This window comes from Thunnus albacares, chromosome 11 (assembly GCF_914725855.1).
Source record: "Thunnus albacares chromosome 11, fThuAlb1.1, whole genome shotgun sequence".
Taxonomy (NCBI): domain Eukaryota; kingdom Metazoa; phylum Chordata; class Actinopteri; order Scombriformes; family Scombridae; genus Thunnus; species Thunnus albacares.
In genome coordinates this window covers 4,948,216-4,963,803 of record NC_058116.1, presented here as the reverse complement: position 1 = coordinate 4,963,803, position 15,588 = coordinate 4,948,216, and the positions used below count along the sequence as shown (strand labels likewise).

The following is a 15,588-nucleotide window of genomic DNA, read 5'->3' as shown; positions in this document are numbered from 1 at the left end:
CTCAAACTCACCACGGGTCAGGGAGGAGGTGTATCCTGCTGCTCTGACTGCAGTCATGGGTCGGGCTGCTCCATCCTGTCACAATTAAAAAACAGAAAACAATACAATACATATATTACACTTCAGTTCTTGCCCCATTTACAAAACAAAACTGCTTTTAACTGCTGACAAACTTATGCTGGATACCGAGCTGATATGGACCCTGAATTAAATACGGGAGGATTTTGGACAGTTGTGAACATGCATAAGTTTGCAAAAACCATCAGTAAAATTGTTTTTAGCACATTTACGTGTTAACTGAAGTGTTCAATAACATGTTTGATATCAGCAGCTATTGGCAGCTCCAGTAAAAAAATGTTGGTATCACTTGTCAAAACCCATAACTCTTAGAATCATAATTACAACACATTAGTATGATTGAGTCAAATCTATGCAGCAAATCTATGCTAGCCTTGAGTGGTTAAGCTCTTTTACCTGCACAGCTCCAGTCATGGGTCTGCCCATTGAAGAGGCCAGAGGCATCCGAGACTACATAAAAAAACAACTGAGGGTCATTTAGGCATTTCTAGATGACAACAACAACAACAACAACGGTGCATGTGTTCTGCAGCAAGTCAAACCTTACCAAGCAGTTAACCTTATCTTTCTTAACACTGCATTTCAAAATTTGATCTCACCTTTAACAGATTGCCCTCCCTGCCAAATCCACTGTCTATAAATATTATGTGGGAGTAGATCATTTGTGCAATTCAGGATTTGGATTTGGGAACATCTCTTCTTGATAACTACAAGTCAGTTTTCCTGTTGTTCTAATATAATGCTCAATAATGATTATTCTCTGGACTTAATTATTATTATTATTATTACTATGATCATGGTTATTGGTGTTTATACTACAGTACATGAATGCTTTAAAAAAATGTAGTGTGTAATGCAATATATTACACTAATATGTGGATTCATGAATTAATAATAAGTGCGCATATTTGAAGTCAAGTTCCACACACAACTTGAAGGCCATTGCTATCTAGGTCTGTTCAGAGAACTAAGCTTATGTTTATAACATAATATATATTATAATATCATTATTTTGAATAAACCACATACTGTTACTGTTATACCTTTTAATGTTAAGAGATCTGAGTGCCATAAGCTGAAAGCACTTCCACTCTTAGCAAAAGCATGCAGCCATTTAAATAATTTCAAACAAAACTACCAATGACCCTGCCCTCATGTCAAGACTCAAGATAATTCAGAGTTAAACATCTTGTAAAAGAAAAACAAAGAAAAAAGAACAGGGATTCCCTCTCAGTCCTCTTGCTTTCAAGAAATGTATTAAATCGACACATCAACCAACGTTTGGTCCCCACAGACGTTTGTGTGTTGGCTATGTTTAAGATTGTTACTGTGAGTGTATGTTTATTGAATATGTGTGTTTTATCCTGTACTCTGTTTTCATTCAGCTCATGAGTAGTATGCAATCAGTGCCTTTCATACTATGCTGTGACACCTTCCAGTCAATTTAGGTGTGCAGGAGGTGCTTCTGTAATATATCACGTAATGTATGTAATTTTTAATGAAGTCCTGATATTCTGAAGACAATCTGTGAGGAATTTGAATGCAAGAGCAGTGTGCGGGAATCTCTATTTACTGCAGCTGTCATTTTGGTTACTTGAGAGGCGAGTTTTGTAGGGTTTTTTTTTTTCAAAATCCAGTGCTATTCAAAATAATTGTGTTTTATTGTACTTACTCCAAAGGAAGAAGCTAAAGGTCGAGCTCCAATGGCAGTGCCAGGAAATTTGGCAGTCATCTGGAAAAAAAATTGAGTATAACCGAGTAAGTGCAATTAGGACGTTATTCCCTTCTCTCTCTCACACACACACACACACACATACACACATACACACAGTATACAGGCGTAACTCACCGGGGGTCTTCTTCCATGACTGGTTCTCACTGCTTGCTGGAAGCCCACATCATTCTCCAGCTCCTTAAATTGGTCAGTATATAGTGATTAATCATTACATACCTACCGTCCAATGCAATAGTAGACGTTTATCTGCACAAGCAGATACAACGTCACAGGCTTTGAGCTAAACTCACAGCTAGCTAAAACAGCGTAGTTTCTAACTCACCTCGGAGTCAAATGTTGGATTATAGTCGTTGTACCCCGAATAAAGATCCTCCTCCTCTACAGCCAGATGCACATTTTCCATTTCTCTTTCTCCAATGATGTGCTTTAACGGAACACTCATGAATAAACGTGGAATAAACGGGTATGTAACAGCTAAGCGAGGTAACGGCAAAGATAGTTTGTTGTCGTTTAGGGGTACAATCCCATAATTCGTAGCGGTATGGGTGGGACAGTTTAGTTTCTAAACTTCTGATTGGTTACTTATGTGTCAATCATAATTTAGCGTCGATATAATTGGTCGAAACAAATTTCATCGGTTGCTAGGATACAAGTGTAATCCTACCGTTTGATCTCTTTTTACAGCACAGTTTCTTTTCAGTCTAGCCTTTAAATAGTATTATTATAACGTAGTAAACAATATTAAATAATTAATGGCAGATATGTGGTTGGTGCTTTGATTTTAGTGGGATACATGTATTTTAATGCAGTCTTTTGGGTGTTTTGGTCCTTCTAAGGTACCGTACCGGTGGATAGCAGCGTGACTGTAGAGGGGCGGTACAACAGAGTTCATATAAGCAGTTTGCGCTGGCAGCATCCCAAATATCTAAAATGAGCTCCTCTAACATGAAAACAATCACTGTAATCGGCAGGTGAGTAAGAAAATCCGCTTTTAAGATGTTAACATTTGCTCCATGTGGTGTGAAAGTGGTGGAACCGTGCATGTATCGTCAGTTTATAATTCATGAAACTGAAATGAAAGTTAACTTGTAAATTGTTGTTGTTTAATAATACTTGATACTTAATCTTAATCGTTTTACGATTTTTAGTTTACGTCAGTGATGTTGCAAATCACTTTTAGTGAAATGATTGCATTGTATAGTTTCATACTTTCATCACCCTACAGTACCATTCTGAATGCATGTACAGATCTGTGGATAGGTAACTAAGTTCCTGACCTCTTGTACTTTGTCAACATAACTTTGCAGCAAGACTCTTTTACAGTTCTCGCTCTAGCGGTTATAGACGAGGATCAGCTCACTTTATGAAGTAGCCTAGCAGTTGTATTGAGGCTCAATCATTAAAGCCTACTTTAAGTAGACTTACTATCGTTAGTACCCTTTGTTCATTATTTCAACGCACTCATCCAAATTTTGACGTCCTCTAAAGTGACCTCTTTTAAATCTAAAAAGTACATACCAGATCCAGATGATCGCTCATAAGTTTTGAGGGTTACTAATGTGCATTAATCTGCAAAATTATCCCTACAATGTTGGACAGAGGCGGTCAGAAGATCACAACTCACTAAACCATTTGTACCATTTGTAGGATTTTGCAAAATGACGCTCAGGGTTTAAAAGAGCAACACTTGTTATGTGGTCATGTGTAAAAGAACATGACAGGAAGACAGGAAAAGGAACTGGGATTAGCAGGGTAGAGCAAAGAGCAGGGAGAATGACCAACAAACAGCAAATGCTATGATTCAGGTGTCGCTTATTGCAAAGCTTCACCTGTGTACAGCAGGATTCTGATCTCCTGAACTGCAAGATCTTTGCAGTGTAACAGACCTCTGATCTTCCTGTGTGGGGGAGACAAAGTGGATGGCCGGAAATGACAAAAACGACTCCCTGTTAGTAATTGCGACAGTAATGTCTCAGCCAATTTCCAGTTGATGAAAAGCTTTTTTATTTGCTGATTTGAACAACCACTAGTTTCATTGTTTGAAGGGTTAAACCAACCGATGCACAGGAAGCAATGGGTTGTAGAGAGTGCAGAAACACTACAGCAAAAAGCACTGAGCATTGTGAGCAACCAAGATGGAGACAAAATAAAGAATAGAAAGACTAGTGCAATTATCACTTTGAATGTTCACAATTTCATATTGTTTAATGGGATTTCTGCTCAAACACTTGACAGGGCTTATTGGGACAATAAATGGAATAGAGCCATACCATCGTTAATGTTATTAGCCTATTTACACCTGTGCTTTTCCTGCTTTGATGAATCAAAATGTGTATTACACAGTATCGTGAAGAGTAAATATCCTAAATGTCATCTATGAGTGATTGTTTGTATGTATATGTTTTTCAGTGGGCTGATTGGCCGCTCCTGGGCAATGGTGTTTGTCAGTGGAGGCTACAATGTGAAAATCTATGACAACCAACCAGGACAGGCTGCCAACGCCATCACAGAAATCAGGTTAGTCCAACTGCACAATGTCCAGCATAAATCATCGTGTAGTCTTAATTAATACAATATTCCATCCATTTTTCATAGTTTAGGTCATACTGTCATCTTTTTCTGTGCATTTAGATTACACCACTCGTCAGCCTAATTACAGTGTGTCTCTCTCAGAGCTTAGGCTTGGACGGGAACTTTTATTGTGATCCTGAAAATCATCCTGAGACAATACATGTGATATTGGGTTATACAAATAAACTCGATTTGTCTGACTTGATTTAAGTCATACAAAAGACTTAAAGGTATACTATACAGGATTTGTTGGTTGGTGTTTGTAATCGCACAGCAGTTGGCCCCTCCTCCCTGGTCCAATGATCGAGTAAGAGAGAGTGCTGACGAGAACAAAGCTGTCAATCAGATGAATAAAACATTATTTTCTGATTGTTTCACAGCAGTTACATTCTAAAGCACAAATAAACACACCCACACCTCTGCACACCTCTGCACAAACCTGTTAGATGGAACACAGTTACTGGATTTTGTTTGAATGCAGAGCTTCGTCCCGTCCGCTGTGGCCTCTCTGCTCTGCGTGTGTCTCAGCCCTGCCTTCGGTCAAGCAGACACACAGACCTGCTGCTCTTTATATCATCATCCATGAGACAGGGGCAGAGAGCAGAGCGGAGCAGAGGAGAGAGACGGAGACAGCGATGTACCCTGGTTGCTACGCTACAAGTCCCAACCTCATACCATGCACATTGTTATTGGCTGGAGGCTACACATCCACTGCCCAAAAGGTTGACGCCCAGAAACATCCCAAACGCAGCAAAATAATGAGAAAATACAGGCAGAGGGCAGAGTCTCTGTAGATAAATACCTCAACACAAACTTCTAGTGGGTCATAAGTGATGATTGAGAGGAATTACTTTTGAATGAGTCTATATGTTGTTTTTATGAAAATCCTCAAGCTCAAGTACAACCCAAAAACTTCAGCTAATCACACCAAAAGTATCTGAATAGTAGATCACACTGAGGATAAGTTTTATAAGGTTTTGAATGACCTTTTGCATATGATGATCAGCCACTTCTATTTACTGCATTATAAACAGTTCTGTGCTATCCTCACCAGATGTAGCCATGCTTTCACAACACCGGAGAATTCACACTCTCATGTCGCTCAGGTAAACATGGGTGCGTGTTTACCCCAGTAGGTCTCATATGTGGTGGCTCGTAACCTGCTTTCCAAAGATTTAAGTTTCTGTAACATCCATCCATCCATGGTTGCAAAACAGGAAGGGAACATTAACAAGACATGCAGGCTGGCCTCCATACACTCATGACTCACGAGGACCCTGTCCAAAATATGACCTGTTCTTCCCTCCAGCACTTGCAGAAGACACATAGACACTGCATGATCACTGGCTTCTTTATTATAGGAACACACGGACAAACACGTGATCAGGCTTAAAAACTCTTTCATAGCCTAGTCATTGCTGGTTAAACATTACTGTGGGATGACAAGGGACTTTATAGTACTAGCCTTACTTTGGAAATACTGTTGGAAAGAGAACTTTTTAGAGAACTTTTATAGCCTCGAGTTGATGAAACAAACGCATACATATTTATATTGGTTCAATATATCTATTGTGTAAGGAGCCCACCTGCTTCTACTATAACTGTTCAGCCTGTGGTGGATTCAGATCAGCGTATGAACAGTAGAGGGTGTCATTGCACTAGACTTACATCTCATTCTGTTCTGACTTCCTGCTGAAAAAGCTGTGAAGACTGTACCTAATTGTATGCCCTTATTATCAGATGAGTTTTGGTTGATTCATCTGACTTGATAATATCTACTGAGTGACAGCCTTATAATGTTAATTTGTATTGTGGCTGCAAAATAAACCTAACACATCTACTCACAAACAAAATTTTCGTACTTGATCATTGAACGTAACTTTGTTGAACATCTCAAATCTGCCGCATGACATTATAATTGTGATAATTTTGTTGTTATAATACAGGGCGTTCCATTTAAAGTCCTTGAATAGTGTGTGAGGGTGTGTGTTAACTGCTTCTGTCACTCTGTGTTGGCTCAGGAAGCAGCTGGAGGAGCTGGAGGAAGCCCACATGCTGAGAGGAGAGCTGACCGCCAAGCAGCAGCTCGCCCTGCTCAGCAGTTATGATAACCTGGCTCAGGCACTGGAGGGAGCCTTCTTTGTCCAGGTAACACACTGGACTACCCCCAGCACCAGCACATGCCGTTCTGTCTGTTTGTCCCCCTTGCTAAAATTTAAGGGGAGCTATAAATTGATTGGTCTCTGCTGATTTGTTTGTTTTTATCATTCACTTGTTTATCCATTGTTTACACATTTGATGAGACACACGTATCCTGGATGTGGTCAGACTTTGATAAAACTTGGGGACGTGGTACCTCCCACCAGTTTAGTGTGGTGTTTTCAAATGTATATAGTGTGTGGCCCACAGGGAGCAGTATATTGTTGCTTCATTTACTGGTTCGTCATCACATGCATCACATATGTTATGCTGAGCACTACAAATCAACAACAATTACAGTAATCTAAATATGTACATGTATGTTCTAGAATTTTCAGAATAACATCCTCAAAGAGGCACAACATCATTGGTTCATTTGTGTCATCAAATTTTTAATAAACCTACATACATCTCACACCTGAGTTCAGCCTTTTTGGAAAGTTAGACCAACTGGCCCTGAAGTGGTTTTCTATTTTATTTCTATTCTAATGACAGCGTCACTCTGCTTTCTATAATACACATTACAGTACCTTGCTTGTCATACCTAGAATCTTGTTTTTACTTCAGATGTTATCACTTTTACGAGATGTCATTTTATTCTAATTTCAGTTTGCCTTTTTAACATCTGGCTAGAGACAACAGATGAAAATAAGCCTTTTAAGCAAACTCTGGCTCATATACAGTCCTTTTCTTTTCTTTTTTTCTTGTTAGATAAATAAAATAAGATAAATAAAAATAAATCATAGTATTAAAAATACACTCTCCCCAGGTTCATTTATGCAATGTAACCTTACTTTCTGAAACTACTTTGTTCATCAAAGATTAACCTTTGGGCCTATCACTATAAAATCAAAACCAAAATATTTTCTTACTAACCTAAATATATCAGAGCTTTCTGGAAATACTATCATGTTTAATGAGCCATTAATGAGCTGTTTAGAAAATGAAATACGAAAATAGAGCTTTCCTTTGACAGAAGGTCCAGGAGAAGGTTGTTATGATGTGTTCTGCCCTGCTGTTGAAATCATTATGTGATATTTTAACACCAAATCACTCATCTCAGCTCTGTCTGATGCAGGTTTCAACCTGTTATTGATCAGGGCTTTCCCACTCTCGAGCTCTACAATTGTTTAATTGTTAATTGTTTGTCTCATTCATAATGGTTACAGAACACATTGATAACTTGTATAGTGAGTAACATTAATCCATACTGGCTTGCCACAGAGTCTCATACTTAGTACAAGACACACCAATAGATAATAGACTGTACACATTCCTCACATTCCTCACTTCTGTTAATAGATATCTATAAAGACAGATTAAGTGTTTCCTTCATGGATGTGTGGAGATATGACCTGCTACAAATCCAAATGTCATATGAAAAGTCAAAATGTCAAATAATTTATAAAAATGAATAATTATTTTACAAATTACGATATTAAACTAGTTAATAGACTACTAAAGAATATGAAATAAGACTGATTAAAGTATTTATTAAAGGATATAAATTATATAAAAAGTCTGAGTCTAGAGTTTCACCTGTGTTTTAGTTTTTCTCATGTAGTGTTTAAGAAGAGAAACCTTCTTAGGAACTTCTTAGTGAGTGGATCATTACATTATTATGTATGCACGTCAGCCACTCCTTTCTAACACCATGTCAAGGCAGACAAAAAAAAAAATGCTAAGCTTGTTGGTGGATGGATACAAACCCAAACTGGTTGTATCCAGTTTTTAAGATGTGGGAACAGTTTGGCCCTTAACATATTTCAAAGAGAAGATTCTCAGAAGCCACGGAGAGTTGTTTGTTTCTTACCTAGACACATAAGTGTTAATTCATTGTTACGGTAACTAAAATATTGCTGTGATGACTTATCAATGAAAAGTTAACAACAAAGTGCTCTGAGCTCGCGCAACCTGTTGGCCTACTGGTTTGATTCCAGCAGTGAACCTTTTCTGCGTGTTATTCCGTATCCCTCTCTTCCTTGTTTTCTGTCATCTCTCTACTGTCTGTATGTAATAAAATGTTCTGAGTCAAAGAAGCAGTTCACCCAAATTACACATTTTCTCAATTGCCTTTAGTGGTAAATTTATCTGTACGGTTTGAGATATACAGTACGTCTCCGTGTTGCCATTTGGTGATTTTAGTAGTTGGTGCTAACTGCCAGAGTCTAGCCTTTAGTTTTCTAAGATAAATATATTCTATACACTCTCCAGTGTTACTGATCAGCTTCAACAGGCTAACAGGCTGCGGCTATAGAGGCTGCATGAAACCCAAACTGGTTGTAACCAGTTTTAAAAATGCAGAAACAATTTGGACCTAAACATGTTTGTCAGAGTACATTTTCTAAAGCCATTTAAACTATTTATTGTAGTGATGAAAGTTTAAATCATTGCCGTGAGGCTTTGCCAAGACATAATTACTGATCTACTGGTTTCGAAGTGCCTACTCTGTACACTGGGAGTAGTTTAGTGCTGCTAGCCTGCATTCACTCAAAAAACTTGGTCAGAAAAACAATCGTCATTCTGAGATTGGAAGAATGTATTATTCAACAAAATATTTTGTATTTATTTTTATAGCTGTTGTTTTTATATCCAAAGAAAAGTGGGAGAATGAACAAGTGTGCTGTATAATCTGCAAAGACCATGGCCAGAGAATAATATTTAATAACTGTGTTACAGAAAATTAAATAATGGCAATGCATTTTACATTTCTCTCAATCACTTCACAACCCGTTTTGAGTGTGTACTGTATGTGTCTGTATGTGTGTACATGTATCGGGTGCAGGAGTGTGTTTTTGAGCAGCTTGAGGTGAAGCAGAGTGTCTTCCAAGACATTGAGCGTCTTGTGGGAAAAGACATCATCCTGAGCAGCTCCACCTCCTGTCTGGTGCCCAGCAATGTCTTCTCTAAAGTCCAGAACAGGAGCCGCTGCCTCGTCTCCCATCCGGTTAGTGCTACTACATTGCTGGTACATAAAGGGATTTCAAACTAATAAAATGCAAACACTTAGAGCCATTAGTTTATTTACTAACCATGTACCCCACCCTTACTGTGAATTACTGATTTATATAGTGGTAGCCATTATAGAAGTTGCCCATCATCCATTTATTCTTCATTTGTCCTGCATTGAAACTGCAGTATCTGCCATAGTGAGCTTTCAGGTGTTGTAGCTTATTTTCTGATAGTCATTTGGAAATTGACAGACTAACAGTATTTATAACAACTCAAATCAATTTTGTAGACAAGGTTAATTTATGTATCATATTTGACTGGAAACCTGTACTATGTATTCTACTATATTATGTATTTCATGGCTGACTTGATCAATTTTGTGATTACAAATCACATCAGCGAAGCATCACTGAAAAGCAATGAACATGACGGCCTTAGACCTTTATCTTCTGACCCTGAAAACTAATCAACCACTCACATTGCAGCCCTATTACTACAGCAGTGATTCCTGTTGGCTGCCAGAAACATTTGAACCTTTATGTGTTATTATTAGCATTTTTGCAGGTATATGAAGACAAAGAAATAGGGTAGTAATCTTTTATTCTCACCAGACCTGGAACCATTCATGTTTGCATGACAATATTGGTGTTTGTTTTAACTTGCTTAATGTGTCAGGTGTGTTATCATCAACATTTTATATTTATTATTATTTCTCTAATTGTTAATGATTTTTTTGTTATCAATGAAGTTTCATCATATCTTTGTGCAAAGGTTTTGGTGTTGGATAGTGTAGTGTTGTGTGGTTCGTACTTTAATCATAAAGTATATTTTTATTATCAAGCTTTCTACAAATGAGTTAATGCATTGCTTACCCAAGGTATCGTAATCTATCCTCCATCAGTAATGTATGATTGTCCTGTGCTCCCCAGGTAAACCCTCCCTACTATGTCAAACTTGTCGAGCTGATACCTCACCCAGAGACAGCAAGTACTGTTATGGACAGCACCCATGCCCTCATGACAAAGGTAATGATCCCAAATAACAAAATCTTGAACTATCAGTCAATGTCAGAACCTCCAGGTCTTTATCTGACACCATAGCCTTTAAGTCAAGTCATTTTCAGCAATAAACTCAAATCTGGCATGACAATGTGTTTCTAGTCCCTAGTATAACTGTTTTATCATGTTATAATAACATATCTCTGACAAAAAAGACTTCACTCTGATAGAGTATGTGTCCTAAGCAAGTGTCAAGTCATAAATCTTGACACTTGCAAATGCAGCTTTCTGTAAGTTGAATTCGATAATATCTTAAAGTGAATTGAAACCAATGGCTTCCTGGAAGGACGCAAATCAGTCTCAAACCTTTGTCGTGCCTTCAGTGTTGGCAGTAATGTAAATAATGTAACAACTTTTAATTAATTTCCTTAATGCAGAATCATATATTGCCTTTTAAGAGCTATCGCTGTGCTTAACATGACTGATTTCTCTGGGTCTAGGTTGGTCAGGCGCCTGTCCGTCTGAAGAAAGAGATTGATGGCTTCGCCCTTAACAGAGTGCAGGCAGCCATTATCGCAGAGTCATGGAGGCTGGTCCAGGTCAGTGCCAGGGTTGTTTCTGGGCGCCTTGGTGGGGTCTTGTTGCTTTCTTTTGGAGAGCCAGTTTGTTTTTTTTTTCAAATTCAGGCCAGTTATTGCAGTGCTTTAGGAACTATTAATAGGGCCCTGCTAGAGGATCGCAAGCAGCGATCAGGCTCATATGAGGTAAGTAGATCACAGATATAGGAGGGAACCTGACCATGCAAGGCTTTAAAAACAAGAGGTAAAATCTTAAAATCAATTCTAAGTATAAGTTGTAGTCTTTGCATGTTTTGTCTACTTAGACCCAAATAAGGTACGTTGCAGTAGTCAAGTATGGGGGGTATAAAAGCATGGATGACCTTTTCTAGATCTGCCAATGAGAGGAATTCTTCTCTTAGTTAACATTGTATTTACTCTAATTTGGTATAACTTAAACACATCATTAGGGTTTGAATTAATTTTACATAAGAAAAAACAGTTAAAGAGTAATTTTGCTCACAGTTTGGCTTTTTTCCAGCCACTGCATGAAAGTAAAGAGAGATGCTGTGGGGTTGAGATGGGTTATTGAACAGTGGGAACAGAGGGAAGCTTTTATTTGTGCTGAATAGCATATTGTAAGAAAACTGTCCTTGAGAAAATCTGAAACTCCACTGGAACACTAACTCCTTAGATTTGAGTGAACAGAGCAAGTTTAATAAAGAATTTGGCATCAGTATGTTTAAGAATTGCTATATTTCATAACTATATAGTACAATTACTACAAAGTTCTTGCACACCCGAAAATTGCGTTGGATCAAGAACTCCTCAGACCTGTTTGAATTATACCTGATAAAGGTATAAAGACCGAAACGTCATTACTTAAGTGATTAAGTGATCAACAGTGTGGTGATCTTTTGGGTCTGCCATATAACTATATAGTACAAAATATTAATATCCGACTCCAAAAACATTTTGGTGTGTCATTACAATGTAGTTAGGTCCTAGGTACGAATGTAGTTACTGAGGGTCCTCATAAAGCACGAAAGTGCTTGTGTGTGTAGTTGTGTGTGTGTGTGTGTGTTTGTTTTTATTCTAGACAAGAGCTCTTCAGTCTCAGTGAGGTTTTGTTTGGCTGAGTGGAGCTGCTGATGGTTTGGTAATAGAGGTAGAAAAGAGGAAGCCCCTTGTCAGCTCACCTCTGCTATAATCACCATGGTCTCCTTCCAAAAAGAAATACAATGAGAGTAAATGAGCTTGAGCTCTGCTGACAGGCACCATTACGTGATCATACTCAGAAAAAGGAGCTGCTTGAGGAAGAACGGCAAACTTGAAACATGTTGCAAGCCAGAGCAGCTGCCAAGCTAAGACTTTTCCGTGTTCCTCATGCCACTGATTTCCTGTATTTCTGCATATTATGAATACTCTAATTTTTCTGCATTGGATAGCTCTCCTCCTTTTTACTGAGATTCATCACTGACTGGCTGCGGAATCCTTTCCGCTGTTTCCTGTGGATACCATTACATGATCACTCATGGAAGAAATGTTAGAATGATAAGGATGATGATGAACATGAGGAGAACTGACAGAATATTAACCTGAGACGTGTACAGTGTTACCTAAACTGAACTCATATGAAGACTTCATATCATGCAAGGAATACAGGAATACACTCATGACCACATTGGTAGCACATAGAAATCTAGCAGCAGAGTGAGACAAGCTTACATCTGTGCATCATGAAAAATATGAAATAAATGTATGAAAAAAATGAAAAAGTAAAATGCTGCCTACATGTAGTATAAACCTCATAAGAGATACAGTATTAAGATAACTTACATATACTTATAGTGACCAATAATGAATATGTCTGCAATCAGTCAACATTCTGTTGGTTATTTCTACCAAATACAAACTCTTTTGTGTTGACTGTTGACTGGATTACAACATAATTAAAGGTGTGCTCTGTGAGGATGAATTACTACTGTGTGTTAGAACAAATCCCATCTCTCATTCCAGGGCTCGCTCACACACACACACACACACACAGGACATAATAACCCTAAAGAGGGGCTTAGATCAGTCTCTCTTTCGCTCTCTACCTCTTTATTCTGTGTCTTTTCTCTGTCGAGATGTGTAACAAAGAGCGGTCCTTTCACAGCTCAATCAGCATATTGTGTCCTTGTCCATGACATTACCGTACTCCTAAATTACAGTGTGTCAGTGTATCAGACAGACAATGACTGTGAGCCCTCTCTCTCTCTCTCTCTCTCTCTCTCTCTCTCTCTCACTCACACACGCACACACACACGCACACACACACACACACACACACACATACAAAAAAGGCACACACAAGGTAAAATAACTGCAGCAAAACTCCTTAACACTTTAAATGAACAAAACAAACTAAATTTCATCATGATCCATATGGAATGGTGGCACACAAGAAACAACAAATTGAGTGTGACACCCAGTGAACTAACCGATATGTATCAGCAGATTTGTATCAGATAGTGTTTGTATTGAACTGTTGTCTATGAGCTAAAAAATAAATACTAATCTGCGAATGATAGACTTTTCTTCACAAAAATGAATGTGCATGAAAAGGCAAGCCCTGCCAGCCTGGCACTTCAGGTTGATTAAAACTGTCCAAAAAATATTTGAATAATAAATCAAAACTGAGCTAACTGTGACAGCATACACCATATACTGGACTTAAATGATTTGTAATTTTGTGTTTACATTGGGCGATTACACCCGTTTTGCAAATTATATGAATTGGCTATGGATGTATATGTATGAATAGAATCGTTGACTACTGGTATAGAATAGCCTTGTTGTGTACTTTAGGTTGATACGCTGGCAGAGGACCTTGTGAGTGTTATTTAAGACAGTTTGCAGTGGAGAAAACATCCGTAAAGACATACAGATGGACACATTGAAAAAGACACTGCTCAATTTTAAGTTATCATGTGACTTTACACTCAAATGATTTTTACACTCTAGAAACAATTTTCTACAGTACTAATACAGACTAATGCATGAAGGAAAAGTTCAGCTACTGTACACTAATAGTAGGGTTGGTCCATCACATGCATTTACACACTGGATAGACATTTTTTATTGATTCACATGACTTCATGAAGAGGTAGATGGACATGCCTGAGCTTGTTTCTTCTGATTGTGTTCGTCATTGTCTGCTTCTTATCAGACTATTCCTAATTTTTCTCATTATTCAAACAAAAAACACAATACTTTACAAGACTGAGTCACTAATGACAAGGTGTGTACAGAGATTTCCTGCAAAGATTTCCTTCTTTTAAATTTTTACTGGAAATACCAGTCACACACAACACTTAGTCTGTCTTGACACCACCTTTACAGTATTTATGGTAGTGTTAAATCATTGTGTTTTTGAACGCTCATTTAAAAAAAATCATGTAAGTTGCTGATTGATTTCACCTTCAATTTCAAGGTGTAAAATCTATCAATAAAACTCTCCACTGAAACCAGTTGATGTTCTTGTAGCATTGTTGCTTAAAGCAATGTGATGATGAGGATCATTTGTGATACCGTAGGTACCATTTAAATGGGTAGTCAGTTTCTATAAGAAATCATTTGATTTGAAAATAATTTGCAAAACAATCATTAGAAATTCATCTGTTGCTGCTAAAATTATGAATTTAAATCAAAGTTCAGGTTCTCACCAAGACTACTCATTGATTTGTTTGAAGGATGTCACATGTCAGTGCTTCCACATGTTAACAATTACAGGAGATCTCACAAGGCATTTTAAAACTCTGTTGCTATGAAAAATAATTCATCTCTTTTTTGTAAATGCCATTTTGTAAAATTCTGTCAATCACTATTCAATTCTGGAGAACAGCATCCACTCTGTGATCGCTATCAGATCAGCTGATTCTAATGGCATTAAATTTTAATTTTTCTATAGTAAAATCAAAATATAGAGGCTGCGTGACTATGATAGGAAACATGAAATCTTTTTTGAAGAGATTAAACCAAACTAGAAAATGCATTTCCTGCGGAAAATGTATGTGAATGCTGACAACTGAAATACATTACAAAGAATTGCTGAAAATGCAGAAATCTACAGTAATGTGTTTTTTTCACCTACAGGTAAAATTGTATCAAGTTCTACAGATTTATTCAGCATCCCCATCTATACAACTTTGGTTGAATTTGGTTGCCATGGAATATTACGTTTAGGAGATATGGCAGTTAATAAGTAGTGTAATGGTGTTTTACTAATGGCCACAAGGTGGGGTTATTGGTGTCATGCTTCAATATATCATGCATATTCTCATGGAGAACTTGTGTACCAAGTTTCATTTCATTAAAGACAACAGAACTGTAGAAATATCATGTTATAATGTCAGTGCCCCCTGAGGGTGGAATTGTATGAAATGTTACACACTTGTCCAGTGTGGCTGTTAACAATTTTCCTAAATTTGGTTGCAATCGAAATTACTGTTGA

The 15,588-nt window shown here is 37.7% G+C and overlaps 2 protein-coding genes across 8 annotated transcripts in view; one reads left to right on the top strand and one right to left on the bottom strand.

Annotated features, from left to right (window-relative positions):
* ift88 (intraflagellar transport 88 homolog) overlaps positions 1 to 2,345 on the bottom strand; it is a 26,191-nt gene extending 23,846 nt beyond the window's left edge. For all 6 annotated transcript variants that reach the window (XM_044365690.1, XM_044365692.1, XM_044365693.1 and 3 more), the window contains exons 1-5: positions 2,136 to 2,345; positions 1,928 to 1,990; positions 1,751 to 1,810; positions 475 to 528; positions 12 to 75 (exon numbers count right to left, since the gene is read on the bottom strand). In XM_044365690.1, coding sequence (XP_044221625.1) covers positions 12 to 75; positions 475 to 528; positions 1,751 to 1,810; positions 1,928 to 1,990; positions 2,136 to 2,255 — 361 coding nt within the window. In that variant the 5' untranslated portion in view covers positions 2,256 to 2,345. The remainder of the gene's footprint in view (positions 1 to 11; positions 76 to 474; positions 529 to 1,750; positions 1,811 to 1,927; positions 1,991 to 2,135) is intronic.
* The window catches only part of cryl1 (crystallin, lambda 1), a 26,241-nt gene continuing 12,631 nt past the window's right edge, over positions 1,979 to 15,588 (top strand). The window contains exons 1-7 of one of the 2 annotated variants that reach the window (XM_044365696.1): positions 1,979 to 1,999; positions 2,650 to 2,784; positions 4,223 to 4,330; positions 6,406 to 6,532; positions 9,369 to 9,530; positions 10,465 to 10,560; positions 11,034 to 11,132. In XM_044365696.1, coding sequence (XP_044221631.1) covers positions 2,744 to 2,784; positions 4,223 to 4,330; positions 6,406 to 6,532; positions 9,369 to 9,530; positions 10,465 to 10,560; positions 11,034 to 11,132 — 633 coding nt within the window. In that variant the 5' untranslated portion in view covers positions 1,979 to 1,999; positions 2,650 to 2,743. The remainder of the gene's footprint in view (positions 2,000 to 2,649; positions 2,785 to 4,222; positions 4,331 to 6,405; positions 6,533 to 9,368; positions 9,531 to 10,464; positions 10,561 to 11,033; positions 11,133 to 15,588) is intronic. The other variant, XM_044365697.1, reaches the window with a different exon arrangement.